At 36.0% G+C, this 11,295-nt stretch overlaps 1 protein-coding gene across 1 annotated transcript; it reads left to right on the top strand.

The window, feature by feature from the left end:
• Positions 1-1,371: 1,371 nt before the first annotated feature.
• si:ch211-184m13.4 (uncharacterized protein LOC798560 homolog) lies at positions 1,372-3,575 on the top strand. Its single transcript, XM_043248410.1, has 2 exons — positions 1,372-1,473; positions 1,658-3,575. The coding sequence occupies exon 2, from the start codon at positions 1,681-1,683 to the stop codon at positions 2,677-2,679; it is 999 nt and encodes a 332-aa protein (XP_043104345.1). The 5' UTR covers positions 1,372-1,473; positions 1,658-1,680; the 3' UTR covers positions 2,680-3,575.
• Positions 3,576-11,295: the final 7,720 nt, after the last annotated feature.

Genomic DNA, 11,295 nt, shown 5'->3' with positions numbered 1-11,295 from the left:
CTTTTTACTGTCTAAACATGCAGACAGCTATAGGTTGTCTTTGCATATTTGAAGCAATTTGTAGGTAGATTTCCCCTGAAAAGTGTGAACGCTGTGGCTTTGTGGCACATTGTTTTTGTCTGCGAACTAACATATCTTTTTGCTGAACAAATTAATTTTGACTGAGACTGTATATTTATCAGAACAACCAGAAGAGTTTTCTGGGAAACACATTTGGAAACAATCATCATTTTTGTGATACTGCCTCAAAGGCCACATAAATGATATATCTATATAATAATCTTAATACCTGCCCTAACATGCTTATCTTATCATTAAACAAGATTGATTAAGTATTGGTTATTATTAGTTTGTGTGCATTAGTATTTCTAATGAACGGAACTTTACGGAGTTGCGAAAGTACTAAAAAAAACTAGAATCTCGATAATGACTCACGCAAAGGTGTTAATATAATCTGTAGCAAGTTTCGCAGCAGTTACTTTTAAGTTCAAAGTTTATGTAAAAGCACATATAGTGCCAGGTTCCGTGCAAGATAAAAACCACAGGTATATGCGAATGACTCTCGCACATTCCTTCACGTTTGTCAGTATTGTGAAATAAATGTCAGTGCTTTTTGTTGTTTTTTTCACTACTTTCATCAACAGAAAACCAAGTGATTGGGAAACTGCTGCTATATATCGAACATGAGGATGAGGTATAGTGTGGTTATAAACCACAGATGTTATCAGCAGCCTGACTAGCTTGCTGGGTACTGCAAACTACCTGCGTTTTCATACTAAATCAAAGTTGCACAACCATGCATAATTAGTTTTCAGTTAAACCTGACGCTTAAAGTGACTTTTGATGTTCTGTCTAAAGCAGCATCCAGCATCCATGCCTGGGGTGTGGTACATTTATCCTGATGATTTTGAAAAAGGATGTTGTTAAGCCCTGCAAAGGTACCTCAACGTACTTGGCACGTTAACTGGGTCAGTGCTGCAGAAATATAAGCTTGTGGTTGTACGTGAGCTGTAATAACCAGAAAAAGAGGTAGGCTATTATTGCAGGTGTTGAAAAATGTTTTTTTGACTGGTAGTAATGGAAAATTCGTGAATGCATTAAGACTTCTGAACATGACCACTGGAACATTCAATAGTTGATTATTTTAGAATTACTCAAATGAGTTTACCTGGACTTCCTTGGAATGTGTTAATAGTTAAAAGTATTTATGTAATGTAGGTAATTGACAGTAATTAAAACTGAAAGCAACAACAACAACAAAAAAAACAAGACATTAAACAGACTTTTACAAAAATGTTGTTGTTGTTTTTTTTTTTTTTTTTTACATAGGATTTACAGGATACCTTATCTAACCCCAATTGAGCTCAACCAATCAGGTTTAAGGGGGTGGGTCTCTTTTGAAGTAATTCAGCAAAACGCTTACTGAGTCACATCACTATCCAGCTGAAAGAGAGACAGACAATCAAACCTGCTGTGAGTATCAGACAATTATTGCGGCTTACTGATGTGCAATCTTTTGAATCACGAATTATATTACACACAAGCAAAACATTGCGCTCCAAAAGTTTCCAAGTCAATATATATATAAATTTTTTTTATTGAAAGTTTTTACTATGTTTACTATGTATTTGTAACAGGTTTGTATTTTCCCAAACAGTCTCAGGAACATCGCAACAGAAGATGACAATGAATGCCAGCTTCTTAAACCAGACTTGTGATGTTTTCATCTACAAGGAGTCTACGCGGATCATCTTTCCTATTTTTTATTGCCTGATTTTTGTCATCAGCGTGGCAGGTAACAGCCTGGTCCTCTGCATCACCTGTCAGAAAAAGCAGAAGATGAACTCCACCACCCTATATATCATCAACCTGGCCATCTCTGATACACTCTTCACTTTGGCTCTTCCCGGCAGAATCACCTACTACATCCGAGGCTTCGACTGGCCTTTTGGAGATTTCTTTTGCCGGCTGACTGCCATGATCTTCTACAGCAATACCTACGCTAGCATTGCCTTCATGACTTGCATCAGTGTAGATCGCTACTTGGCCATGCTGCACCGTCAGAGGTGTCAAAAACTGAGGAAAATCAAAGTCGTGCGATGTATCTGCATTCTGGTATGGGTGATGGTGCTTCTTGAGACCTCCCCTCTGCTCTTTAGGAACATTATGGAAACCAGGGCCAACCATCGAACGTGCATGGAATTATTTAATTTAGATAGCCACGGGATGGCTATCACTCTCCTGTTTGCATGCATCATCGGCTTTTGTTTTCCATTGGGACTCATCTTGTGCTGCTACAGTCAGGTCAGTTGCAAGCTCTCAAAGACAGCCAAAGAAAACCCAGTGACCAACAGGTCTGGAAGCAATAGCAGGGCCAAAAACATGATCCTTCTCATTCTGCTGAGCTTTGTGGTGTGTTTCAGTCCCTACCACATCAACATCATGCAGTTTGCAGTGAGAAGGCTACTCAGTGAGCCCGACTGTGAGGACTTAAAGACTTTGAAAATGTCTCTGCAGGTAACCGTTGCGATGATGAACTTTAACACCTGTCTTGATCCTATTATTTACTTTTTTGCCATCAAAACATACAAGCAGAGAGTCATGAGTCTTTTTAAGAGCTACATTTCCATTTCAGCATCATCCAGGAGCATGCAGGAAAACAGCAGCAGTAACACATGAGGGCTGAAATTATGTGAAAAAAACGGTGCAAACTGCAGAGGAAATGTCTGCACACGTGTGAAAATGCGGTTGGATAGCTTTAGAGTACAGTTTCATATCTTTTCTTTCTGAGAAAATACAATACCTTATTGATGGTGTTAAAATCTCTTTGTTTTTATTTTTGACATTTTTGTGAATTTAAGATTTCTGACATAAGATTACCGATTTCATGTTGTTTTTTGTGATCATTATGAATTTTAATATGAATTTAATATAATTTTGTCACATTTAGAACTGCTCATTTTGTTTGTGTAATATATTTCTTATTGTGATTAATATCTATGCTATTGGAATTTATTTCCTTTTTTTTTTACTTGGTCATGTAGGCCTTTCACTGACGTCAAATAAAAATTCTGAGATTTAATTCTCAATGTCAATTAAAAATTCTGGCATTTGCTTACCCTCCAAACCCATACAAAAACTTTATCAATTTTATCAGATTTATCAAAAAAAAAAAAGCAAACAAAAAAAACATGAAATATGCCGTTTAATCCAATTTGTCTACCCAAATAAACATTAATCTCTTCATTTGTGTTGAGAAAAAGGTCTTATGGGCAAGTAAATGATAACAGGACTTTCATTTTTTGTACAAACTAACTCTTCAAGAATAATGAATTATTTGGAAAAGTCCCTCACAAAGGTCAAGGAGGCTAAAAGACCATTCTAAGTATGAGTGATTATGTAGGTGTATGACATTTCCATAAGCTGCTGTTTAAATACTGTGTTTTGCTTTAAAGACGCTCACAATGTGTAACATTTCAAGCGAACCCTTATAATGGCGTCCCATTCCATTTGGAAATTTTAACTTACGAAGCTGTCAACTTTCTTTGAATATCAATTAAAGAGTTCATTTACAAGTTGTTGTATTTTTTTCCTCTTTTCATCTCCAGCTACCTACACAACACAAAAAAAAAAAAAGAGTCAAAAATGTTTTTGATGACCTAATTTGCCATTTAGTTATCAACCCATGGGAATGCACGACAAGATTGTGAGCGCCACAACAAAAAGTAATTTATCTATAAGCAGAAATCACATCTCAGCTTTTCTTAGAATGTCATGCCACTCGAATTAACTCATGGGAGCTCTGACATATGAGACATATCAACTGAAACAGTGTTACTACGAAACAGCAATGACTTCACCATCACACACCTCTGTGTGGGCAGCGGGGACCAAAAAGCGCAGTGCAGCACGTGTTTGATGGGAGCACGTGGGTGTTAAGCACACACATTGCAGTGATGTTCTTTTTCCTGCTTAATTTCACCTGAGCTTCAGAACAGGATATCAACATTACCACAAGCACACGATGTGTCTTTTTAAGCCACTACAGGTGGTTTGCTAGACTTTGTTGTGTATTCCATGAAGCTACGTGTCTATAAAAAAATGCGGAGAATGTGGCAAGCATACAGCAGCCTACAAAACACAAGGATGTAGGTGGCAGATAACGTGGGTGGTAAAATTGTCTTTGTAGAGAATATGTACTCAATTTAATTTAAGTTCTACAACGATTAGAAATTCATAGTATCTGGCTAAAACATTAAATAGGGAATTAAGTGAATTCTGACTAAATTATAAACAACACAAAAAACATTATGCGGATTGTATGTTTTGTGTGTCTATTATAAAGTAACAACTTAATTTTACATGAATATTTTCCACTCTATTTCTCTCCGACTCCCAAGTTCAAATGTTTTTTGCTATTTGTCGATGCAAACAAATAATAGTGGTTTGCTGCATTTACAAGTCCACCAAAATTATTTCATCACCAGTCAGAGCAAAAGAAAAAGTCTGATATTTATTCATATAGTACATACTAGTTACAATGTGTTTCATAAAAAAAAATCCTTTGGTTTCTGTGGTTCACATCAATCATTTGCTGCCCTGGTTTCTAAGTTGTTGTTTATTTTGTATTTTACACAGAAATAGGCATATACCATAGCGCATACCATAGCACCATAGTGCACGAAGAAATTAATGCTTCAACCTCTTCTACTGTAATAGGATTTAAACTATTAACTTTTATGACCCAAATTAGCCTCACATATTTTTTTGGAAATAGGAAATAGATTCTCCAACTTCAACGTTAATTGGTTGTTTTCCTGTTTTTGAACCCATTCATTTTGAACTATACTCTCATTTCGGCACAATAATCAAGAACGTTTGATGCCATACTGTCATGGTGTGGTGCGGGAAGAACATTCAATATGAAGATGAATAATAGTTCTTTAATAATCCACAGAAGGGTAAAAATCATGTATACATCGAAGTGATTAGAAAAACTAAAACTGAATCTAACTTACAAAAGGAAGGTAATAAAGATAATTAACAACGCACACCTGAACATAATGATACACTTAAAGGACAGACACTGAGTCACACTGAGCACATGGGGAATCAAAACACACACAGAACAGTTCAGGGGTGTGACACACACCATGGCCGCAGCAGATGCAGTGATATCACGCAGCACCTGAAACAGCCCGTCCCTCTTGCTTGCACAGGAGCATGTCTTGCAAGCTGGGACTATTTTCTACAGGCGATGCATGGTATCATTACGCCTGCTGCGGCAATAATACTGCAGCAAGCTTCCTTGATTATTACGGTGGAATGAGACTATAGTTTCTAATCATATCAGCATAATCACAACTTTCATTTTCTGCTGGTCTTAGTACACAATGTAACTACAGAAGAGTCCAGTTTTAAATAGATCAAAATATCGAATATCTCTTTGGTCAACGAGATGTTACTGGTCTAATTGGATTCATTTATCTATGCCAAGATATGCTAAAAGTCCCAGACCCCAGTGGAGTGCTCCTAAACTGAATGAACATAGGGTTGTTTTTTTCCGAATTTAGAGTAAGTGAAAGACAGACTGCCTGATATTCTGCTACAGAACTCCCCCATTATAGTTGGAAATCATAGACCTTTCTGTCAGCAAACTTAAAGGTACTTAAAGGTACATGTCACCCCCAAACCCATAAGACCTTAAGAAATAAATGTGAGCATATTTTTTATATTTTGGAACCCAACATTAAATCAAGATTTTAAGCTCCTTATGTAACTGAATCTACACTAGTTTGAATGGGCCGCCTCTAGATTACAATCCGACATCGAAATTATTTTTTCACATTTATTTCCAGCTGCTGTGAGAGTAGGCTCCTGCAGAATTCTTAGCTGAATGAGGCCATAGCCTGTACTTGCCAGGACAGCCTCTTCATGTTTACAGATGTGATGTAATGACACGGTGGCATGCTTAAATTCCCTGCGAAAACCTCCCAGTACCACTCAAATTAGAAAACTTAAAAAAGTAAGGTAATAGTTTTGAACACTGGCTGGTTATGTTCTTGCTCATATATTGATTCTGGATCATTTCTAACCCAAAAAAAAGTTACAAACTACAACTTTAAATGTAATACAGGGCTGTCCCAACTCGGTTCTGGAGGGCCAATGTCCTGCAGAGTTTAGCTCTAACTTGCCTCAACACACCTATATGAAACTTTCTAACACGTCTAGTAAGAGCTTGATTAGCTTCAGGGGCGTTTAATTAGGGTTGAAGCTAAACTGAGTTTAACATTAAAACAGATCAAAGTGCCCCTATTATTGATTTTTGAAAATGGCCTTTCAAGCTTTAAGTGAATGAAAACATCCTGCAAAGTTTTAAATCTGACAGTGCACCGTGTATAAAGTCTCTCAAAAGAAAGAGTCGACTCTGAATCATTGAAAAGAGTCCCAAGGCATTTTGTGTTGACATCACAGTGAAACATTAGCATATTGCCCTCTCACTTGCTAATTTATTCACAACGGTTTTGAATGAAAATGCAAATTCATTCTCTGCCACCATGATCTGCTTTTGGAGCTTACTTATGTCAACTTTTGTCTCACGTAAACATTATCCTTTCTCATTGTTTTTGAGGAAGCTGTGATGCCTTGAGTGGAACTTTTAACTTAACACTACCACTGTGCACTTTAAACTCACATATACAATTTCGGTATCAAAGTTATTGTGTGTATGTATGTACATACGTAATGATTTATACACACACACACACACACACACACACACACACACACACACACACACACATACATATATACACATACATATATACATATATATACATATATGAACATGCAAAATGCAGTAGTAGTGTAACAAAGATGCATACAATTCATATAATTCATACACAGAAATGAGAAAAGCAACATCCTTTAAACAAATGAATCACGAAAGATAAAAGCCCTGTGTTATCTGATGTGTGAAGGGGGTTTGAGAAATTGAATATGCAAAAAAAGGAACTGTGTTCTACTGCTAACATCCTGGAGCTATGTGGAAACAATATAAAATTAGGTCACATAATAAATGGTCACACATCTACAGATCAGAATGTCAAATTAAAGGAATGGTTCACCCCAAAACCTTTGCTGAAAATGTACTCACCCTCAGGCAATCCAAGATTGCTACTTCACAAGACATGACCTGATGGACTGGAGTCATGTTGTGTGTTACTGAGATGTTTCTATTTGCTGTTTGGATATTCTTATGGCACCCATTCACTGCGGAGAATCTACTGCTCATCTTTATCCTGGATGACCCGAAGGTGAGTTAAATTTCAGCAAATTTCCATGTTTAGTGAACAATTACTTTTAAAGACAGCCTCCATTCTATTTTCACCTCCCATTAGTTCAGTTTGCCAAACAACTTTGTTTTTGTTTAACTTTGTAGTTTGCTTTATAAGCATATGAAGAATATTCTAGCCTACTTTGTAGAGTTATATAGACATACATTGTTTAAATAAAGTTATTATTATATCAGGACTGTTTAAAACATGAATGGGCTTCCAATAGGCTTGTAGCAGCGTAAATCAATAAATATACTTTCAGGCTCATGCTATAAGATCACAGAATTCTGCGGAATCTTAAAAATGCAATAATAGAGAATTACTGCCATCTAGTGAGTAAACACAGCTAACTTTTAGGCACCGGTTATTGTGGCCAAAATCATACTGGATTAATGTGGAAATTAGGAGCTGTTTACATCAAATAAACTAAACAAAAGAATATTTAAATATTACTGTTATTTTTCAAAATAACATGACATGAAATGAATAATTGGTGTTGTTTTTAACTGTTCTTTTGGCAAATGTAAAATTCATGTTATTGCAATATCTTCTTAAGCTACATAAGGATTACATCAGCATCCTTGTCACAGTCAACACTTTTGCATTAGCCAATTCTTTTGTCACAATACGTTTGGGAAAAGTAACATTTTCATTTATTTGTATATTACTTTATTCAAATCAAAGTACGTGGGAACTGCTTTTTACAATACATTTAAATGGCTTTACAAACCCCCAGTGAGCAAGCCAAAACTAAATGTGCCTAAGAAAACTCAAATGAGATATCTTAGACTTTCCTCTAGGTAGAAACCAAGAAAGAAAAATCAACCCTTGCCAAGAAGTAGTATACTACAAGTTTATTTTATCAGGTGTACTGACTACAAGTCATTTTAATTATATTTCTGAGAAGTACATGAACAGTAGACTAAAAGCAACATACTAAAAGCTTACTTTTTCATGAGGGAAGATTACCATACTTTTCTGAAATGATACCAAGAGTCAAGTTGGGGAAACCCTCCTCGTGGGGAATGAGCACGGTACTTACTGGCCTGTTTGGCAGGAAGCAACCAAAACAAAATAAAGATGTAGAAACACTCTACAATGACTAAACAGTCATTTCCTGAGTCTATATGACAGGATGATACGATCTCCCTGCCATGATAACAACACGATAAACAATGGCAATGCTACCAACCCATACATAGAAATATTTACTTGTGACCACCTTGACCAAAATGTCAAGCTGCTTCCCGAATACGAAAAGCAAACTCAGTTAGGGGAGATATATGATCATTTCATTTATGTGACAAACGTCCAAAAACACTTTCATAAAGAAGAAACTTGAAAATGGTATCACTTTACTATCTGATTACTTTGTTAACTTGTTTTTTTTTTGTTTGCCAGTTAACCTAACACCCAGTTGTGTGAAGTCAGCAAGAGCATCCTTACCACAAGCTCTAACTTCCTGCTGGTGTGTTGCAATCTTGTCTTCGCCACACTCATGTTGTATCAATCCCCTGAAAAGTTTGTTTATTCTTGGTACACAACTGATGAAATTTTAAATGAAATCCAAGAGGTTTCTTTCCCTCCGCTGACAGCCTACGCAACATTCACTTTGAAGTATGAAAGTAGCTCATGTTTCTCCAGTGGTGCAACTGGAATTTTCTAAAGTCACAGGTTTTTTATTTTACCCAAGAGCTTCTTAATTTTTTCTGGTCCACAAGAGCCGATGGTCCCCTTTGCCTTCCATAATTAAAAAAAAAAAAATACAATGGAAAACATCAACTGTTTGCTTCAACCTTATCTCATGATGTAAACCTAACTGTGGGAACGTTTTAGCAAAATTTTAAACACATACCAATAAATATCACTGCAGTTCAACAGAAACGAACACTAGAGGTGGTATAACAGGAAGCACAGCTCCATATGTCTTGATGTTGGGATACAACTCATGACGAAAGAGCTCAAAGATAAGAGACTGAAAAACAAAAAAAAAGCAGCATTGTAATTGCTTGTAATTGTTATAGCACAACTCAATATTTTTTTATTTTTCAGATCAGACATTTCAGATCGGAACCGTGGTGACGTACAAAACGTAAAGTGAACCATGAGTACGATCATCTGTATGAAGGGGGGAAAAAATAAACTCTTTTAGGGCTACTTAATGGACATTTCACATTAAATATGCCACAAAATGTACAATGTACATCTTGCAAAAATGTTCCTGCAGGTACGTTTTCATCATGACATTATGATCTTTTTTTATATTTAAGAAAAGAGATAAATTCATACAGGTTTGGAACAATTTGAGAGACAGTAAATAATGACAGTCTTTAAGTGCTTTCAAATAACTTTGGTCAGAGCAAAAAGCATGTACTTTCTTTATCAACAAAAATATTTTGTTGTTTATTACATTTATAAAGGTAATGTAAACTTAAAAGTATATTCTTATATGAATAAGGGTGTTTATCTGCTTCTACAGGCTAAATTCATAATGCCTTAAAAAGTGGACAATACCTGCTACCTACTTTTTTGACAAAACTTGTCAAGGTGTAAGGTTACACATGACAAGTATCATTTATCGTTTTTTGCAAATGATCTCTTCATTTAGAGTTTTCAACTACAGTTTAAAAAAAAAAAAAGTGTTAAAACCCACAAACTACGTTCTGCTCATTATGTCAGCAGAAGACAACATTCTAAAGCTTCATCCACTGCACATATCTCTTTGTTTCTTAAACCAGCATGCTTTGCTTATGGATAGATCAAGAGAATAAATATTGAAATTAGATGCTGTTTAATGTGTTTTTAGTGAAGGGAACATGAATTTTTTTAGTGAAATTTGTTGTTCAGTTACATTTGACATTTAAATGTTTATTAATTTTTGACTTTACTGTCATGGTGAGGTGTAAACCTTTTTGTTAGACTATGGTTAGGGGAGTGTGTGACTTACTATGTGGTCAGCACTTCTACCCTTCACAGTCAATGATGTGGATGTGTGTGTGTGTGTGTGTGTGACAGCTACTGACCACCTCTTCATGATAAACGAAAAAACCATTAAAAGCTTAAACTAACCATTTTAAATTATCTTTTTAATTTAAACTACCAGGCCAAAACTCAAAACTCGGCACAGCAATTGCAATGGTTGGGTCAACAAGAGCGAATTATTTACAGAACATGTCAAATAAAATTGGAAATCGCATTAAATTAGCATGCATTTTACTCATCAGTACATATAACTTTAAGTTCGAATAATTTGGTTTAAATTAATGCAAATTGGTGTCAGTTTTATTAAGTTAGATCAACAAGCAATTCGTTTTTTTAAGTGTGGTGTCAGACTGGTCTGCGTACTTCAGAAACTGCTCATCACTGAGAATTTCACAGAAAACCATCTAGGGTTACAGAGAATAAGACAATATTCAGTGAGTGGCAGTTCTGTGGATGAATTGTCAAATTGTCAAAAGTCAAGAGAATGGTCGGACTGGTTCAAACTGATAGAAAAGCAAGTAAAACCAAAAAGCAAGAGAGCATAGGCTAAAAAAAAAAGTTTACCTGGTCTGATGAGTCTTAATTTCTAATGCGAAAATGGCACATTTTGGGCCCCTTGGCACTAATTAAACATTGATTAAAAGCCAGCCTACCCAAGTATTGTTTCAGATTATTCTATTGTGTTGTAAGGAAGAATCAGAAACATGCGGATCCATCTGCAGTTTTATTAAGACCACGTGAACAGGCAGAGATTGATCACCAGCATTAGTAATATCAGAGACACTCCAGAAACAAATGTTTACCAAGAAATGGCAGCAGACAAGGGCAATTGGGTTAGAGACAGCAAACAGGGTCAATAAGGCAGGCAGCAGTGAATCAGTACAGAGAGAACAATCCAGGATCTTACACAGCAGAATCTACACTGGGAACAACCCTCTGAAATGTCAGACTGGCTAAATGAAACTTCGCAAATACT

This window comes from Puntigrus tetrazona, chromosome 9, assembly GCF_018831695.1.
Source record: "Puntigrus tetrazona isolate hp1 chromosome 9, ASM1883169v1, whole genome shotgun sequence".
Classification (NCBI taxonomy): domain Eukaryota; kingdom Metazoa; phylum Chordata; class Actinopteri; order Cypriniformes; family Cyprinidae; genus Puntigrus; species Puntigrus tetrazona.
The sequence above is the reverse complement of the archived record's forward strand: the minus strand, read 5'-3'. Positions and strand labels throughout refer to the sequence as shown.